The sequence below is a fragment of the Chiroxiphia lanceolata genome, chromosome 1, assembly GCF_009829145.1.
Source record: "Chiroxiphia lanceolata isolate bChiLan1 chromosome 1, bChiLan1.pri, whole genome shotgun sequence".
Lineage (NCBI taxonomy): Eukaryota > Metazoa > Chordata > Aves > Passeriformes > Pipridae > Chiroxiphia > Chiroxiphia lanceolata.
The window spans coordinates 72,455,110-72,476,302 of record NC_045637.1 but is presented as its reverse complement, the minus strand read 5'-3'; the positions used below and the strand labels follow the sequence as shown (position 1 = coordinate 72,476,302).

At 36.0% G+C, this 21,193-nt stretch overlaps 1 protein-coding gene across 1 annotated transcript in view; it reads left to right on the top strand.

Moving 5' to 3' along the window:
* The window catches only part of ABCA13 (ATP binding cassette subfamily A member 13), a 176,034-nt gene that overhangs the window by 122,891 nt on the left and 31,950 nt on the right, over positions 1–21,193 (top strand). The window contains 6 exon segments of the mRNA XM_032683056.1: positions 1,782–1,897; positions 5,829–5,985; positions 6,968–7,221; positions 7,505–7,697; positions 9,017–9,126; positions 19,576–19,726. Of these exon segments, the coding sequence (XP_032538947.1) occupies positions 1,782–1,897; positions 5,829–5,985; positions 6,968–7,221; positions 7,505–7,697; positions 9,017–9,126; positions 19,576–19,726 (981 nt within the window).

The following is a 21,193-nucleotide window of genomic DNA, read 5'->3' as shown; positions in this document are numbered from 1 at the left end:
CTTCATCCTAAGTGCAATCACACAACACCTACAGGATGGACAAGGGATCAGACCCAGCCAGCACGGGTTTAGGAAGGGCAGGTCCTACCTAACCAACCTGATCTCCTTTTATGACCAAGTGACCCGCCTGGTGGATGAGGCGAAGGCTGTGGATGTGGTCTATCTGGACTTCAGCAAAGCCTTTGACACTGTCTCCCACAATATTCTCCTGAAAAAGCTGGCAGCCCATGGCTTGGACAGGGTCACTCTGTGCTGGATTAGGAACTGGCTGGAGGGTCGGGCCCAGAGAGTGGTGGTGAATGGTGCTGCATCCAGTTGGTAGCCAGTCACTAGTGGTGTCCCCCAGGGATCAGTGTTGGGCCCAGTCCTGTTTAATATCTTTATCAATGGTTTAGATGAGGGGATTGAGTCCACCATTAGCAAATTTGCAGATGACACCACGTTGGTGGGGGGAGTGTTAATCTGCTGGAAGGCAGGAGGGCTCTGCAGAGGGACCTGGACAGACTGGTGAGTTGGGCTGATTCCAACGGGATGAGGTTCAACAAGACCAAGTGCTGTGTTCTGCACTTTGGCCACAACAACCCCCTGCAGAGCTACAGGCTGGGGTCAGAGTGGTTGGAGAGCAGCCAGGCAGAGAGGGACCTGGGAGTCTGGATTGACAGAAAGTGGAATGTGAGTCAGCAGTGTGCCCAGGTGGCCAAGAAGGCCAATGGCATCCTGGCCTGCATCAGGAACAGTGTGGCCAACAGGCCAAGGGAAGTGATTCATCCCCTGTACTCAGTGCTGAGGGGTCCAGAACTGGACACAGTACTCAAAGTGTGGCTACACTTTGAGTACTGTGTCCAGTTCTGGACCCCTCAGTTCAGGAAGGATATTGAGATGCTGGAGCAGGTCCAGAGAAGAGCAACAAGTCTGGTGAAGGCACTCGAGCACAAGTCCTGTGAGAACACACTGAGGGAGCTGGGGTTGTTTAGCCTGGAGAAGAGGAGGCTCAGGGGAGACCTCATCACTCTCTACAACTCCCTGAAAGGAGGTTGTAACTGAGTGGGTGTCGGTCTCTTCTCCCAGGCAACCAGCAGTAGGACAAGAGGGCATGGTCTTAAGCTCTGCCAGGGGAAGTTTAGGTTGGATATTAGGAAGAAATTTTTTACAGAGAGAGTAATCAGACATTGGAATGGGCTGCCCAGGGAGGTGGTGGATTTACCATCCCTGGAGTTTTTAAGATGTGACTGGATGTGGCACTTAATGCCATGGTCTAGTAACCACGACAGTATTGGATCAAGAGTTGGACTTGATGATCTCGGATGTCTTTTCCAACCCAGTTGATTCTATGATTCTATGATTAAAGTCCCTTTTAAAATTGTATCCTTACTATTCTCCTGTGACTGAAGCACTAATCAGTGAAACTGCTATTTCTGAAACCAAGCCTCTGTATTCAGAGTATAATTTGATGTTTTGGAGCAATAGCCCCACACGGACTCATTATGTGGAAGAGTTAGCTTGTTAAATGGATGTACTGGAAAGGTCAATAGAAATGGAATTAAGGGGAATATTCTGCAGTTGGATTTTATCTTGTCAGGCTGTTTCATGTGTAGGGGGCAGTTTCACAGCAAGTGTGGACTATGAAATCTCCGGTCTCTTCTGCCTATTCCTTCCTAATTTATAGTGTAATTATATTGCAAATATGGAAAAGTTGATTTGTATAGCCCTTCTATGCAAATTAAATGAAACCAGTAAGAGATGCTCACCTGCTCAATGTCTTTTTTTCCTTCTGTTGCTAGCTATTTTACATGGTTCCAGTCACCCTGTGTGTTGGTGTTATTAGTGCCTTCCAGCTATCAGCCTTCACTTTCCGGAAGAACTTGGTGGCCACTGTTCTCCTGCTAATACTCTTTGGGTATGTGATTGGAAATGCTACCGTGGAATTATAACTTCTAAGAAACAAACAGAAATCTTTAAACATAGTTTGCACCTGCTGCTGGATGCATGGTTTTCTGTCTTTAGAAATAATTATGATTCAGCAAAATATAGTGAGAAAACAAGCTGAAACAAGAGTCTGAAAGTTAAAAAGTGGAGGGAGATTTGCTCGCATGTTAAAAAAAAACATTAAAAAATAAACGTACTGGAAATGTCTCAGAGAATACTTGGCCTTTATAACAGTCATTTGCTATTAGAAATTGATTGTATATTATCTTCCAGAAAATGTGGGAATAATAACATAGGTCAGAATTTCAGTGCTTAGCTTTGAAGAATATCATCAAGAAGGTAAGATATGGCTGTCTTTTACTACAGTTCTAACCATTTTCTGTAATTCAACACAGCTCCTGGAGTTTATATTTCCAGTGAGAAGTCCTATGTGAAGTACCGGGCTGGTTGGAGCTTTGTCTCCAAATAGTACTGTGAGACTGGAAAGTTATACCATACTACCCTCTTGCTTAGTTTCACATAAAAAAAAAAAAAGGACTTCTAAAAAGTGAAAATAACTCATTAAACAGGGGATTGATATATCTATTAACGCAAGGTTGTTGAGCCCTGAGTTCAATCAAACTAATGGTCTATTCTGTTCCTTTATTTCTTCCTACATACAGTCCAAAGTGATGTGAGAAATGCTGAGGGTTACTAGTTACTGGAAAAGGCTTCTGAGAAGTTCCTTCCTTATCTCAAGCAACTAGTTGTGACTATCCTTATAGGGGAAATGCTAATCTTACAAGACAGATGTTTAGATAATGAAATATAACAAGTTCATGAGAGAATGATAGGGAAAGATAGTAGAAAGGACCTTCTGCAAGATCTTGACATATTCTATTCCAGGAAGAGTCTCAGATAAATACTTCAAAAAACACCCTGATTTACTATATTGCATCTTAAAACTGATTTTAAGGTTTTGTGCCTCCTGTCACTCAGTCTTTGAAAGACCGTTTTGGTATCCTCAAAACTGGATCTATTCTTTGAAATTCCAGCCTATGTTTATTCAGAGCCATATTTCATAATTCTCCTCATCAAACATCTTTTGCAAGCCCAAACAAGCCAAGCCCTCTCTCATAAAAGGCCTTCCAAATTTCCTGGGTAATTCTATTTATAATTTTTCCTTATAACTAGTTTGAGCTCATTTCCTGGGCATGAATGGCCAGACTAGCATGAAATATTCTAGAACTCATGATCGGAGGTCATGATCTTGTAAATAACTTGTATGAAACATCTAAGGTTGATATTTTTCTCCTCTCTATATCACTCTCAGGTATCACTCTCACTTCCTTTGTTCCGCACTTTGACCAAGTGATTCCTTCATATTACAGGCAGAAATTCTAATCAACCTTATTGCAAAAAATTTACACTATTAAATCTCATCTTTTTCTTTTATTATCATTACAACTGTTGAATTCTTCTTGTGAGCCAGTTGCTGTCACCCTAGTGAAGAATAAGCATCTATAGAAATCTTAGTCAAGCAGCAAATGAAACATACAATACAGATGTACATCTACTGAAAGCATGATGTTTTCTGTGCTATTATATAGGCTTTGGTCCTGCCCACAGTGTACTACCAAGTGCCAGTTATGCTGGCATTGTTTTAACCAAAATGTTGAGTTGAAGTTTGGATATTTCAGGAGAAATAAGCATTGACTGAAAAGCTGGACTGTCTTTTTTTGTTGACTGCTGATGTTCCTTAATCAGCCCCGTATAATCCCTCCTGTACTCATCAGCTTTGGCTGACATAACAGATACTGCAGTGATTTTTTAACAAGAAAGTCTATGTATTCAATGTGTATTAACGTGAATTAAAAATACGATAACTGTCAATTGTAAGTTTAACACATCTCAAGGACAATGATAAAGTTCAGAGTTTCCAGTCTTCGTCTTCTGCCCTTTACTTAGCCTAAAGACACAGTAAACATGATGAAGCCCATTGTGGTAATTTTATCCTTCCCCAGTACTGCTCATGTAACTCTCATTCATCTACATGCCATCATGCATTTTTTTCCCTTGTATAATGTCTCTTCAATGTAAATTTGTGCAGAATTTTTGATCTAGAATAAAGATAAAACCAACTCTGTTATATAAAATAGATAAATGGTGTACCAGAAGGGGCTATACTTGAAAGAGTAATCAGCAGTTTCCTAGTGTTCTACCTTTACAGTGATTTTCTTTAAAAATACAATGATCTCTTAAATAAACTGCATTTTTTTCTCTTTTAGATGATAGCAGATGTGTTTTATAGTCCAAACGCTTAAGCACTTTTGTCCAAAACGTTCTCTCTTTGATATTACAAAATAATAAATTGCAACTGAAGCTGAAGGAAAAGAGGATAGAAATGTAGGTGTGACTGGCAACTACTTTGAAGGCTGCATTTGAACATTATATAACTTTAGTATTCTGAAAGTCTTACTCATTTCCTAGCAGCTATAAGCAAACAAATCAAATTTTGCTTTAATTTACAGCAGAGTAACAGCACTCTAAATCATGTCTCTTTCCTGAGCTGTTTCCAAGGATGCACTTGTATTTATGATATTGTAATTCAGAGCAACACTGAGAACAGTGATTTTGGTATGTGCATGAAGTGAACAAAAGATTGTGTTATTAAGACTGGCAACAGGACACTGAAAAGTATAGTGTGACCTTGAATACTTACGATATTCATTTGAGATCCAAACATTGAGTAATTTAACCTTTATTGTCCTGTAAACTGAGGATAACATCATTATTACTTCCCAGTTTGTTTCTTAAGGGAAAGGATTTTCACATTCTCCAATGCAAAAAGTTCATCTATAAAGTACAGAACCCTGAATTCAAAAGGATCTTTCATGGCTTGTAATCTAAAATGCTGTTTAATACAATGAAGAAGTCCATTCACAGATTTTTGGCTAGTTACTCTTGCATTGGGCTCACTATTAAAACAGTTATATTAATATTATATAAGAAGTATTTACATATACACTACATATATACTTATCATCATGCAATGTTATGCACTGGTACCTATATTCCTGCAGTCTATATACTGCTGATTTGATAGATATGTCTTGTGCTATGTTGAATGGAAAATAAATTTCCTTTATATGACATGCATGCTCATCAGATTGCCTGGGCATTGTTTTAGTCTTTATAAAAGTCTCTTTCTAAAAAATATAAATACTTCCTTTTGGATAGACGTGATTTGACTTGTCAGAATAGAGAGAGGGTGTCTTCCCTCCTCATTTAAAGATTTGCATTGAACGTAGTGTAGCCATGGACATGCTGTCTTATCCTCATTGTGCTATATTAACTGATAACCTGGTTTAGGAAATAACATGGTCTGTAGGATATTTCGGTTCTCAGATATCACTGGCACAGTTCCAGTTCAAGGATTATTGGTTTTTTCTTCTTTTTTCCACCCTCTTTCTTTGCTCACTCCCTTCTTCCTCTTTCATTCTTTTTTTCTTTTTATGAAAGCTTCTAAGGAAACCTGACTGCTCAGGATCCGTGATTTAAGTATTTGATTTTAATTCTATCTCTATGTTAATGTGCATGGGTTTGCAGTCATTCAGAAATCAGGATTGTGAGCTGTCTGAAATAGTAAAAGTAAATATCTGCAGTTGATATATGCAAAAATGGATCACATCTACCCATCACATGGCAGTGTACATCTATGGAACCATAAGGTACTTTGATAAAGAAGGCATATCCAAAATTTGTCCTTTTTTTTTTTTAATCCATTGTTCAGAAGATTTGTTTGTATATCTTAAAAATAAGGAGTAAAAACTGTGGTTTTTTCTAGTGTGATAACTGACTTTTTTTTGGGAGGTGAGACAAAAAAATAAATTTTTTGACAATTTTTTTTCTTTAACTTTCAGATATGCAACTTTACCATGGATGTATCTTGTATCCAGATTCTTCTCAAGTTCAGATGTAGCTTTTATTTCTTATGTCTCCTTAAATTTTGTGTTTGGCCTGTGTACCATGCTGGTGACTCTCTTACCTCGTCTGTTAGCTATAATTTCCAAAGTGCAGGTCAGTATAAAATCCTTGATTTAACTTTTTCATAACTGAGATGTATGCACACACATACATACACATGGGTTTTTTTGAGTTTGTATATATGCATGTTTATACATACGCACAGATAAGATTTTTCCAGCAGAAAAACTTACGTTTTTTAAAAACATTTATGATTTTTCTCTTCTGGTATACACTGCATTGCTTGTTACCATCTTGAATTTTAACTTCTCTATAACCAAAAAAAGCATGATGTAATAATGGGAAAATGTCTTTAATTGAAACTTTGACATTTTCTAGACCATTAAGTTGTAATTGGCACATAACGGGAGCTGTTCTGGTCCATTAAATAGATTATATGCATTGTAAAATGTGTTTGAATAATATTGACACAAGAGACAAGCCGTGTATTCCTAGGATCAGTAATGCCCTGTATAAATAGTAATATGCATTCTCATTCCATATATGTAAATTTTCATTAGTGGTAATGGTATTTAAACAACTTGATGGAGAGGAGAACCCAAATGTGTATGAATCTTCATGCATGTACAGGTCAAAAACTTGATGTTTGAAGTCAGATCTGGATTATGTGTTACTCGAGTTTGTTAGCAGATTTGGTGTTCATTTGGGTTTAAGTTGGTGATTTATATTTGATAGGATTCAAATACTCAAATTTTAAGAAAATAGAATGATCATGGCCACATGTTTTGATGCTATCTGTGAACCTCAACTAAGTTTAGAAACCCATGTCCCCAGGCAGTCTAAAATACATTATGATATGAACCCTGCCCAGAAAATGGTTCACAGTATGTGTTTTAGAAATCAGTTCACCTTGAGTGAGATTGAGATTTGAATGCTGTATCCAGCTTTGCTAGTGTGCTTATTGCGCTGTTGGCAGAAACTAAATTCCTGGGTTTTTTGACTTGGTTTTCTTTGTTTGTTTGTTTTTTTGTTTGTTTGTTTTCTCTCCACCCATCCTTGCTGCATCTTAATACAGAGTTTTCAGAACATCTACAATATCCTCAAATGGGCATTCATCATATTCCCACAATTTTGCTTAGGCCAAGGTTTAATAGAGCTTTCGTACAATCAGATCAAGTTTGACCTCACCAGTAACTTTGGAATAGATTCATATGTGAGCCCTTTTGAGATGGATTTCCTGGGCTGGATTTTTGTGGAAATGGCCCTTCAGGGAACACTGCTACTTCTTTTACGTCTTTTCCTTCATTGGGATCTCCTCCAGAAGCAAAGGTGTGTTACCATTTTTATTCCGCTGTAGTGGAGATGGAACTGATTTTTACAGAAAGAAAATGGTGGGTTCCTTTGAACACCTGAAGGTGAATAATTTTGATAACATGGTGTACCTAAATTAATGGAAACTACAAAAAAAATACTTATAATAGTTGTTGTTTCGCTCAAATTCTGATGAGAATTAATCACAAAGATGTAAGTGATTGTAACCAGGGAAATAAGAGTTATTCAGAGTGCAGCAGTGACCAATTTGCTATATGTGATTTATTATCATCTGTTTTAGGGGTCATTGTTCAATTAACAACATGGTCAGCCCATCAGAAGATGTTGATGTAGAAATGGAGCGACAGCGACTCTTTGGTGGAAGAACTGGTAACGATGTGCTACTTCTGTACAACCTCAGGAAATGTTACGGTGGTTTCAGTAAAAAGAACACAGCTGTGGAAAACATAAGCTTGGGAATACCAAAGGGAGAGGTAAAGAGGTCTTTTTGTTCCCTTGTATAAAGTAACACTTCATTTTGAGCAATTGTTTGAACATCCTCAGTGTGTCTACTGTGAAAGATCTGTAGATAGCAGCAGAACAACTTCAATTGGAGTAATTTCTGAAAATCAATTACTGGATAAAAGCAGAAACTCAGATGGTGTTTAAGAAGAAACTGTTTGCTTATTGTTTAGTTACAAATTCATCCGAGTCTTAATTTTTTCTTCTTGTCTTTATTAAGTTATTTTGGTATCAGCTAACACAAAAAATGAGGAGGTAGCACAACACCCCAATGTTCAAAGAGAAAGTAAAGAACATCTAATTCAATTGTAAACTGTGGACTGAATCCTAAATTTGTCACCAAGGAACACTTTTAGTTTCCATGCTGAAATCCTCAGGCTATATTTTAATATAGCATATGACACGCTAATATGCTATTTTAATAAACTCAAATTTAGCATTAAACAGCATTTGAGTTTGTGTTTTGGGGGTTTTCCATTATGTTTATGCTTATGGGAATTACAGATAATAATTTCAAAACTGCTGAGCAGGAAAAGACCTTTCTTAGTTGCTAATAGCAAAATAGAAGATATGAGAAATTGGAGTATGGCAGCCCAGGTCCAGTGACATCTGACTAGTTATTGATCAACTGTTGGGTAACTGAGGTAACCAGGAGGATATTATTGATCATTAAAGCCTATCTATCAATAAGAAAGTTTATGAAACAAGTATTTCAAAAGTTATGAAGAGCTATGTGTAGACTTAATATGAATCCTGTGACAGCTGAAGCATAAATTCATTGCAGATAGGGGCCTTAAATAAGTGTTCAGAGTGAGTGTGTCTCTTGGCTGTCTTGTATTTATTTACTTGTACTGAGTGAAGCACCTCATGAGAAGCTGAGAATTATTAACTCTATGGACTGGTGATCAGGGCTCTAAAATAGGACCCGAGATCCTCAGGTACAAATGTAGTGTTTACAAATAATATGGATAAATAATGCATTTAGTTACTGGGTAGGGTTTTAAGTGGAGGGCTATAATCCTAAATAAGTCACTTTTGGATACTAGGGGGTAATCAAAATATTATATATATGGTTTTTTTTAAAACTGATTTTCTGTGGGAAAGGGAGTTTACACGTATGCTATATCCATGTACAGTATCTTATAGACATATGATAGGAACTGAGAAAAGGGGAAACTGTTGAAGAATTAATATTACTTACTTTTTTCAGCATAACAGATTAATTGGTCCCGCTCCTTGTTTTTGTTGGATTTGTTTTGGGTTTTTTTCCCTATTTTTTTATCTCTGATAGTGTTTTGGACTCCTGGGAACAAATGGAGCTGGAAAAAGCACAACATTTAAGATGCTGACTGGAGATATCATCCCATCTGCAGGACGTGCTGTTATTCGGACTCCTACTGGGTAAATAACAAGAGTTTGATCAGAATAGTGCTAATTGATAATGCCAATGATTAAAGACTCAGCACGTCTTCAGTCCTTTATACTGTACTCTAAGGACCTGTTTTGTTCCCTTTTAAATGTCTATTGCTTTATTGCTGTTAAGTCTCTGCAGAAAAGCATTTTAGCATTATTTAATTCTGTTTGAATGCTCTGTCAATTGAGAACAAACTTGCATGGTAGCAAAAGAGTAGACTCTAAGAAGCCTTAACACACATTCTTTTAAAACTGTAAAAAAAAGATCTTAACATACAGTATATTCAGATGCATGGGCATATATCCCCCATAGTAGTGCTGCCCTGAAAGATTTCCAGGCTTAGGCTGATGAGCAGTGCTTCAAGTGGGTACTTCTAAAATGTTTTCTTACACTTACGCACTTCAGAGACTTTAATTAATTACTTGATCAATATGCTATGTAATTAGGATAAAAGGCAGTGTTGGTGAGATTGAGGCTAACTTCAAAGGAGTGATAAATGAATAATGGACTTTGGGTTAGATGTAACCAATATTTATCATTTTTCCCAACAAAATTGGAGGGGAAGTAAAGTTATTTTTTTTGGTCAGTAGTAAAATGTATATGTATATATAAAAATGTATTTTGGGTGAGTTCAGTTTTAAAACTTCTCTTTTCCTAGATGATGTACATTTCAAAATATGTTTAATTAAGAAATTTTAAAAAGAAGAATTTTTCAATTTCTAAAATGACAAGTTACTTTCGTTTAGAAATTCAGTGTTTTCATAGGTCGGTATTTTCTCACTTCTCTACGAAAATAATGATCAGGAGATTTAACTTCAAAGAGTAAATAGTTTCAGTCATTGCAAACTTCCATTTTATGAAAGTTTTACACTTATTTTGAAATGGACAGCATCACCACATAATTTTACTTCACTGTGTTTTTTCATGATCTTTTACAGCAAATCATCAAAAAATTGTTAATCATAAAGCAGGAATGATTTTTAAAAAAAAGGGATTTTAGGAAAATTATTCTTAGAATAAGAAATTATGGAGTGAACCTTTACAAGGATTAGAGAGAATTTTAGATGGTTGTTTTCATTCACAATTTCCCAGAACAGAAGACAGAACTTTTCAGATATGAAGCAACAACAAATATAACAGAAGTGATTAAAAATTAGATAAAAATCAATATTTGATGTTCTTTGGCACTGGTGGAAGGCTTTATACTGGGATATGATGGAGGTCTGAGGAGAATTTGAGATTTAGAAAAATAAAATAATCTATAATAATTTCTTTTTATAAATGTTGCCATCATGGCAATATTTAAGCTCCCAGGTTTTGTTTAGATTTTGAGCATTATTTTACTGTAGATTTTAATGGGATTTGCGGTTGGTCCCACATGTGTATTTATGAATTGCATATGGCTTTTTCTGTACAACATGGTACCAGGTCTGTATTTGGGCAAATGATGTGATCTGGTGTGACAATTCTAAAATTTTAACATCTACTTGAAAGCAGGTATAAAGTTATAAGAATATAATTCATCATCACATATATTGGCACTTAGACTGCTGACTGTTTGTATGATTTATTTTGTTAGAACTAGTAAGATTATTTAAAAAAAAACCCTTATAAAACAATTTAAGAATGCTTGTATTCCTCTTATCAGTTTTGTTATTTACCTGTGGCTAAACAGATAAAAATTCTTCTGAGGTCAACTTTAATGTGCTACTGGCACTTGACAATAGGTTAAACACTCTCCCTGGACATTATATGTGCCAGTTTTATTTTCCATACTGTTTTTATAAATCCAACATGAAAGCATATATTAAGATACAATGTTATTTACCATATACTGAAATACAGGTAATGGAATTTGACACATTTAGAAGGCCTCAGAGAAAACCTTAGACAGTTGCATTTCAGTGTACAAAATATCCTTAACAACGTTAATTATGATCCTGTATTATGGTGGTGTCAATCAAGTTTATGGATTTTTTTTTTGTGTGTTTGAAGTGGCTGAAGTGAGTGTAAAACCCATATTCTCAATTTTTCAAAATTTAGCACTAACTCAAAAAGGCAAGAGCAAGAGCTGTTGTTACACAGTAGCTAAACTTGAGGAAACAAACAACTTTGAGGCTATGAGAAGAAATTTATGTCACTCCTGACTTTGTTCCTTGCTGCATATTTTGTTAAGTGCTGTTGAGCAGATCATGATCACTGTGTTGCTGTACTACTGAAAATCACTAGGGGACAAGTTTGTTGGCTCTCCCATAGTTGAGATGGTAACCACAAGGTCTGGAGAACCCTTCTTCAACAGTTGAAGAATGACTGAAGGTACTCATCCCAGGGACTTTTAGGTGGACTATTCGCATTTAGGCCTCAGATAAATGAAAGAAGGGGAATATTACAGTAAGAAGTCTTCTCCTTTTCTTACTCTTGTAGTGTACTCAAAAGCCTGATGTCCCTGACATAGAGAAGAGCGGACAGTGAGCTGAAGAAAGCAGTTGTTGGTCAGCTACAGCTACAGAAAATTTACTGTTCAGCAGATCTGGACTTCTTAGTTTAAAATTTACATCATGAAGGAGTTTCCATAAAGACATTACCTCTGACGGGTATTTCTGATGCATAATTGGGCAGCAGCTTAGATCTAGGTCCCCACTCTTTTGGGTTTGAATGGAAAGAACACAACTTTTGTCCTGTGTGATCCTGAGAGGATCAGATACTGTAATCTAATGGATCCTTCCAAGAATCATAGAATGGTTTGGGTTGGAAGGCACCTTAAAGATCATCTATTTCCAAGCCCCTTGCCATGGGCAGGGACAGCTTCCACTAGACCAGCTTGATCAAAACCCTATCCAACCTGGCCTTAAACACTTACAGGGATGGAGCTCCACAACTTTTCTGGACAACCTGTTTAAGTACCTCACCACCCTCACAGTAAAGAATTTCTTCCTATCTAAACTAAACCTACCTTCGTGATACATTCTTCATGATCAAATAAGTAAATGAGTATGCAAAATTATTATTATAAATATTGGAGACTTGACTGGTTTAACTCCATGCAGAAAATCCTTGATTCATAACAGTTCCCATTTTCTTGAATAACTATGCTTGAAAGTTCTCGTTTAAAAACCAACCAACCAACCAACCAACAAACAAACAGAAAACCCAAACAAATCCATATGTACATTTTCCTGATTGCTGTTGTAACCACTTAACTGAATTTTATATTAAGTCAGAAGTGTCTTTTTGAGGCAGGTGCACTGAAAACAGCCTTGAATTTTATTTAACAGCTATTGCTCCTTTGAACAACATGATGACTAGAAATGGAGGATGAGCTTAGTCAAAGGTACATGTTGAATGCGAAGTAGAATTTTTGGAAGGTCAGCCTAAAACTCTGGAAGTGCATGGGATTACACAGAAAGAGCCTTGCACACTGAAAATCAAGTTGAGTTGAAAAGTCCTGCTAGGTTCTCAAAGAAAATTAAAAAAATATACTTTTTAGAAGCAACTGTCTTTTAAGAGCAGATTCGCAACACCTGCAAGTACTTTTAAAAGATTTATTGGCCTCTAGGTTGGTTGTTTACTGAATGTTTAATACCACCAAAATAACCCAAGGAGCATTTTCCTAGAATCTGCGAGAAAACTGTCTCTGTTTTCATATCAAAAGCTTAGTAAAATACATAAAAGCTAGATGTTATGTAACAGTTTTCAGTATCACTAGGTTCATAAGACAGGGTGTTATTAAGTGGGAATGTTCATTAAATACTAGAACCAACTTCATCTTTTCTGCAAATCAGTGTCTCCTGGCATTCTTCTTGATAGGGACAAGCTTTTGAGGAAGGGAAGGCTTCTGATCTGCTTTCATCATGATTTTCTCTTTCTGATACATTACAAATTAAGTAGACATTTTAAATGCGCTATGTGTCTAAATTTTGTATTTCATTATTTTTGTGGCAAATGCACATTTATATTATACCAGCTGAGCAGTATATCAAAAAACTGGTTTTTTGTTTGGTTTTTTTTTTTTAAATGGTGACAATGTTTTTAGGCGACTTATAACACTTGCAAACCCATTCTGACTGCAACTGTTATGAGACAAAGATAGTCTAGTAAGAGAAATAAAAGGAATTTATCACCAACCACAGCCAATCTTGTGGAGATAGTGCCACTCACAGGGGATTTTGCGTTTTTTATTATTTTGTGTACCTCATTAACATTGCCATTTTCAGTGCAAATGAAACATAAAAATAATTAACACCTCCTGAGTGTGTCTCCACATTAGAGATATTTGCAACCTCAATATTAAAGAGTTCCAAAGGAAAAAGCAGCATTGAAACAGTTACTTTCGAAGATGTGGAAATAAAGTACTGATAGCAAAGTACCAGCAGTATCTTTTGTAAAAGGCAGAAATATTAAAAACAAAAGTGAAAATTACTAGAAAGGAGAGTATTTTAATAAAATTTGTTTCCTTGTATCTATAAATTAGGGTGTAATAAGGCATTAGGAGTCTTACTGGCTTTTGAACAACATACAAAAGAGTTATGAAGCTTAGATATGTGTAAAAGTTAACTACATGGTCTGCTTGACATTTAGAAGGGTTTTTTGTGTTCTCTGTAGCACAGCTGTTCCTTTTTAAGAGTACAAGTGGACTCAAATTAGCTTATGCTTAGCTCTTCTGTCATAACTAGATTGCCACCAATGTGAGAGATGGCTAAATGAAAGGTAGCATATAAAACTGTAAACATTTTTGTAGTTACATTTTCTGTCAAATAGCTTGAAGAAGTAAGGTCTGCATTAAATATGTACAAAGAAAAGCTGACACTTAACAAAGTAGCAAAACAAAGGAGAACAAAGTGAGTCTTCATAGTCTTTGAATGTCTGCTGGGCTGATGTATCAGCAGATTCTGTACATCTGTCCCACTTTTGTGTGTGTCTGAGTATACACTGGCCATTCTTTGTTTTCTTCTCCTTTCTATACTTTTGTTTAAACCTTCTTCAGTGTCATAAAACCTCCCTCAAGTGAGGAGCACTAAACACAGCTTTGAAGAGAAATTGTCAAAACCCTTTCAAGTGCCACGTCAAGGTCAATGTAAAATAATGAACAATGTGATTAGTGGTTTATCTGCCTTTTTGGTGCTCTCGATTACGCAGTCTTTGCTGTTGTACTGAATCCGAAAAATCGGTCCGAGAAACTGCTCAGAGACTTTTTATCTTTAAGCAGCAAGGTATTTGTTTATTCAACGTCGGGAGCAAGCCAGCTCGCGCTGGACAAACTCGCTCGCTGGCTCTTCAGAAAATCAGCACTTTTATAAAATTTTTAGATGTGATTAAATGCATATTCAAACAATTACAACATCTATCAATGCATATTAAAAATAGGTGGAGAATAGGCGGAGCTTGGGGCGGTGCTTCTCTTGGCACCCCATTTTGAGGGGTAGTTCCTATCTTCCTCCATGGGGCAGGGGGCTTTAACTCATCTTCCTCAGCTTGACCTTTCTTCCTTTCCATTGTTCTTGACCCGCTCACTGAAGCTCGGAAAAGGCCCTGGCTCCAGACCTGTTTCTCCTATTCAAATGTCTACCTGATCCTGCTGCATTTCTAATTTATTGCCTCTAGGCCTACTACATGTTCTTGTACTATTCTCTTAAGCTTTTGGTCCAGTAAGTAGAACAGAACGGGTACAGATCGTTTTAGATGTTGGTAACTTGTTTGCAGGCCCAAATTTCTTAGTTAACTCTTTTGGGCCTAACCTCCTGTATCAGTACTTTCCTGCATAGGGTTGACTTTAAGTTCATACTTAAAATGTAGTGGGGTGCATATGTGAAAAAATGAAAAAAATGGATAAACCAGATGTCATCTTATTCATAAGTTGCCCCCCTGAGAATGGGAGCATTTGGCAGTCTTCCTCATGTAATTAATTTATGTCCCATGAATTTCCATCTTCCTACCACACAGAGATCCTCCATGACAGAAACTCCCCATCCTATTTGAACTAAGTGTGAGCCATCTCAGCTGCTGGATTACAAAGTCATAGGACCAAAGAACGGCTCTCCAAAGAGGGAAAAGTAAAATATTTCTTTATAGCTAGAACTTGGACTCTTTTGCTAGGTATGATGTTCAGCTTGATAAATAATTAAAAATGTGATTCAAATAGCTTAACTTGAAACGCAGAATAAATTTACATTGATATAATGGCTGAGATGGCTGTTTTTACACTGTATATCAGTATAATTAGTTTAATTATAATGAAGTTATAGTTACATTAATTATATTTTAACCTTGATTTTTTTATAATGTTAATTGAGCATTAGTATGCACTGAATTGAATATGCAGTTAAAAGGACAATGTAATGTCTAAGTACTTTTTCAATTTGTAAATTTATATTTCATTTTGACTAATTAATGGAATTTATCTCTCTGCAGAAGCCACTGTAAGTGCCATATATATCACTGCTTTTAACTGCATTCAAAAACTGTAGAAAAAGCATACAAAAGTGAAGCAAAGTGCACAGTGGAGTCAATAGTGAAACAATGTTTCCCAAAAGCAGCCATAAGGCTGATATCAAGGTTACTTAGTTGTTTCTAGAAACTCAAAACTGAAGTTTACCTTTGAACTACAGCCCACAACCACCTATATACGATGTTGCCGATAACCACTGTAACAAACAAGAAGGAAATCTAGTCTCTGCAATAACCAGCCTAGCCTTCTGGAAACAAGAGATCCAGTTTATTCAGAAGGCAACAGGTTTTGTCCAAGATCATTCTCCCTCATTCCAGTGTTTTGGTTTCTTTTCAGTGCCAGTAAAGCCTTCCTCACTGGAATGCCCCACGCCTTCAGGGCTGCAATCAGATTGCAGGAATTCCTTTAAATGTATGGAAGAAATGGGCTAATGTAAAAAGCCTTAAAATGATCAGTGGAGGAAAAATTTTGAATCAAAATTTTTATTCAATCAAATTTCAGTTTATTATTCCCACTTCCTTCAAAGTCTGTCAAGTTTCTTTCATCAATAGTACAAAACTGTAAGATGAGCACCTGGGGGAAGCCTTCTTGAGTCCTGGACTTTTTTCCAGGATAAGTTGCACCAAAATGTCATAATTCTCACCAAAGTACTTAGAAAGATACGGAATACAAAATCTTCCATGCTTCAAGTGCTAGACTGTTATTTTTCTTGAGGATGCCAGATATTCTGTTGACCTTTTTCAAAGCAGTTCTAGAAATGCAATTCTGCAACTTTAAAATGATCTTTAAAACATAAAGATTTCTGGACATGTTCTGTTCGTGTCATCTGTTGCAGCTGTTCCACCTTAAAGGAAAAATTAAATAGCAAGTGAAACTACTGATTGAACATAATAACGTAGTCTAAAAATGAAGGAGAAACTTGTGTTCCATGTTAGTTTTATGTCGTATCTTGATCAAGAGATGTAACCAAAGTTACTAACTCAATTTAAAATAACAATTATGTAGTGTTTTTATAATGATACAGAGAGTTCTCTATTAGTGTAAAAGACTGATTTCCTGCCTATAGTTTTTAGACATTACACTGAAATTCATTGTGTATACTATGGTATGGACAAAAAGCCTGAGAGGGGTTGGAATCTGTACTTATATGTTCTTTCTCTCTATTTATAAAATGAGCTTTTTTCTTCCTGCATGTTTTGATTTTAATGTGAATAGCCTAATGAGAAATGCTGGCATGCTGATAATAAAAGGACAGAAAACAAGCAGGTGTTTTTCTCTAGCTTGAGAAAACAAAATCATAATTTTGCTGCATGCTAATCTATATTTCAGAAAATATTAAAATTGTATTTCTAATTTGATTTTTATAACAGCATATATGAAAATGTCAAGGAATAAAAGGTTTATAATTACTTTAATGAATTGAATCAGAAATTAAAAAAAAAAAGAAAAGAGAAAAGCATTTTCAATATATCATTTACTCAAAAGGTTTTCTGGTATCATGCCATCATTAATTATATTAAAACTCATCATTTGTTTTTCCTTCCTCTGTTATTTTTATATATATATATACATATATACATATATATATATTATTTGTGTATTCAGAAATCTGACTAAACAAAACTGAAAGATGGTGTCCAGCATTTTAACTAGGAAATCAACTCAGTGATATTGCTGGGGGAAAAATAGGCATTATAATGTACATTCAAGAAAAACCTCTGAATAGGAGACCTTTTTTTTCCTTCTGGTCGGATCGACAGATGCAGATATGGGGAGGAATGGAAAGGTCCTTGAGTTCTTTAGTGAACACACTAGAGTCTCTGTGTTAACGGAAACTCTTTAAGAGTTCAAGGTCAGCACTAATGGGTAAAGTTGCAAGATAAGGACCAAACAGAGTAAAAATATCAAATGATGTATTCTCACTGTGCCCTTCCTTTATGAAAGCTAATGGTCAGCAGGTGAGCTATTGTTCACCTAAGACTGGCTGCTTTATGGAGGCACAACACTAAAATCATGTATGTACAATTACCACTGAGGACACTATTTTTATTTCCTAATGCAAACTGAGTAACTATGGTCTAATACAGTTCTAGCTAAAGAACATTAGATGTCTGCCTTTTTTTGCAGCTGTCCATACTTAGCTTTTTGTTCTTCATGGTAGGGATCCACATCACACTAGATGTGTCTTTCCAGCTACAGGGTTCGTGCTAAGTAAATGTCCCTGAAATTATCTCTGAGTGCGATTTGTTCTCTTGTGGCTGAACTTGGCATATTACCAAAAGCCCAGCCTCTTGTTTCTCAAAAGACAGCAGCTGTACCAAAAGAAAACCTTGTGAGTGTGCATGAATCTTCCTAGTAAAACAAACCTCAGACCCAGCATCTAGATAACATTTCACTGTGGATAGTTTTCACTGTCTTAGAGTCCATTAAATAAGGAATCTACTGCTTCTGACTGGCTATGCAAATAGGCTGACATTAATCAATCCATATCTTACGCAAAGATTACCTTAGAAAAATGATTTAATTTGATTTAGGTATGGCAGTAAAAATTCTATATATACTTCATTCAAAATAACCTATAAGTTATTTTTATATTACAAATATATTATTTTATATTATAATATAATATTCTATATAATATATAATATCTATATAATATTTTATATTATGGATATAAATTAATAAGGAAGTACACTTCTGGTTTCCTCTTTTCCCTATCATCCTTCTATTTTTTGCTAACTCTTTGTTTAAAGAGGTCTCTACAAGCACTTACAGTCCTTGGACCATCCAAACCAATGAAGATACTAAGATTTTTTATCTTTGCCATTAAAAGCAAAGGGCCATTCTAATTAGTCCACAGCAAGGCTTGTCATAATCATGTTAATTTATCTTTTAATAACATTAAAATATAGTTTGATGCTGAGGTTCCTTATGTAAAATGCAGAATTTGTGTTTTCTTTTTCTCTCCAGACTTCTGAATCTTGTTAATGGAAGATACATATTTATATTTTCACTAGCACTGGTATTTGTATATCCTGCAGTTAATAGATTTGCTTTGTGTCTAACTGATTAATCATATATTTAGTTCTCTTAATCAAATTATGTAGAAAACCACTAAGGGGAAAAACAATCTGTTACTCAGAACGTTTTGAAAATTTTTTTCTTTCAAAGCTCAGATTTTTTTATTGTTAAGTATCTTCATCTTGACAGGTTTTTCTGTACATGTAAATCAACATCATTGAGTGTTAAATTAGACGTTGGAATAAATAGGATAAATTTAGTGTCATTATGGGTAATGAGACACCCTTGCAATCAAGCTTGCTTCTTTGCAATGAATGTAATTTCAAGTAATGCTGTAGAACTACAAAGTGAAGTCCAAAGTCTCTTAAATCAGGATAATTTTATACTTTCTCCTATATTATCTTTTAAGCTACTAGGCCTTAATATCCTGTGTTTTGTTTTAGTCTTGTAGTTTAGAGAATGCATGTATGTGCACATGTGGGCACAGACACAAAAAAATACACAGCAACATTTCCCTCTCTCTCAAGTCCTGCCCCTTCAGTACTGAATGTAATCAGTATGAATATAATATTGAATATGATATAGTATCAAACAGGAACATAATGTGGTTTGAAATATATGTCCTTAGAGAAGATTCTACCAAAGAGATAAGGGTGGTAAACCTGGTGAGGATTAATTGTTATAGAGCTGTCTTCCTTCTGCGTTGATCTCTTAACCTTGACACACACGCACGCATGTGCACACTGTGACAGCAATGACTCTGAAGAGGTGGCTGTCCTATCCGAAAAAGGACAAAAAGCAGGCCCCTTGCCTGTGGGTGGTACTGCAGGAAGTAATCATGGCAAAGGGTGAAGAGACTCAAGCTCATTTACCTATGGACTTGAGCCTATGTGTTTGTCTTGTATCCCAAGGGTGAAAGCCAGGCCCATGGCTTTTTTCAAGCAACATTCAAGTCTCTTTCTTTAAACAGGTCTGAAATGGATATACTGTCTGCTAGCTCTGAGGGCATTCTCGTTGGCTATTGTCCACAGCAAGATGCCCTGGATGAACTTCTAACGGGTTGGGAGCATCTTTATTATTACTGCACACTGCGTGGAATTCCAAAGCAGGATATCCATAAGGTAACTATCCATAAGAGATTTGCAGATGGAGCTGAAACCACATTGAGCTGTGGGTTTATAAAACAATTGTACTTTTTTTAGCATATTTCATTTTAACAATTTTAGTAATGAGGTTTTTCATTACTGCTATTTTATTTAAGTAATGTGGAATTTTTCTTACTTTTATGCCAATTCAAAACACAATAACATCACTATGGATAGTAAAATTACATTAATGCAAGTAAAATCTTGGGCACAAAACCTTAAAGAAAATAAATTTATGAATGGTTCAACACTTTCACTATCACACTTGAAGAACTGGGAGAGTACACCACGTATTTTGAGTCATGTACCTCCAAAAAACTCTTTTCTTCAGAGATGCGATTAAACTCACAAGGAATTAAAAATTGTTGAATGATTCTGTAAAAATAAATGAAACATCTGGGTGCTGAGATGGGAGCTGTCAGCACTCTGCTATTTTAAATTTCACAAGATGGTAGCTGCATTCAAACTGCATGCTGAGAGCAGTCCCTTAAATTCTCCAGCTGCCATACTAGGCCTGGGGCTGTCCAAGGAGAAGAGGCCAAAGACATGTCTGAAAATGCTTTTAGAGCTTACTAAAACAGATGTTGACAATATCTGAGAATATCACTGAGAGATTTTGAGTTTACAGATATAGGTGTTGCCGTGCTGACAAGCAAACTGTGATCTTTTTCTGTAATGAGGCAACCAGTCAACCAATAACAGAAATTAACTACAGATATATTGTAAAATGGGAGGGAGATGTTTCTGTATCAGCAGATGGAAGTTTACAATCTGACCTGACTTGAGCAGCTCAGTCTTTTCTGCTTAATTGCATCTCTATTAACATGAGAAAACTGGAATATGATATGAAATGGTATCTCTCAAATACTGTTCTATAGATGGGTCCCACATAGTAGCAACAGCTCTAGCACTGCCCTGATAACCCCCTGCATGCTGCCTGTTGTCTTCCTTTCACTTTTCCAGAAGCAAAACTGTATGAATTTAAATATCTTTTTTTTTTTTTTTACCCCCCTAGCATTTTCCTGACTCTTGCCTTAGGGTCTGATAAGTGATTTACAATCAATTCCTTGATTGCATGTGAGTGAGGGTTGCCTTCTCGTTCTCTGCAGCCTTTTTTTTTCCTCAACAGATAGACATCATTCCAGAAAAAGGTATGATTCCTGCATGGGACATTGAGTATTCAGAAACAGCTGCCATTGTGTCCTAATAATAGCATCAGGAAAGGCAAAACTTTGAACTTTTGTTTAAAAATTCTTAAGCTGATCATTTGGGTTTTTCTTGATGAGAGCTTGGGGAAAATAAGAGATTCTTGGAAGCCTTTGATCCCTGTCTTGGGCAGTATCCTGGCTGGACTTTTAACTGATTGTTTCAACAGTACATTTATTGCAGGCTGCATAGAAATAATCATATAGTCTTTTGGTTAGTTGTTTGCTTTTCATGACT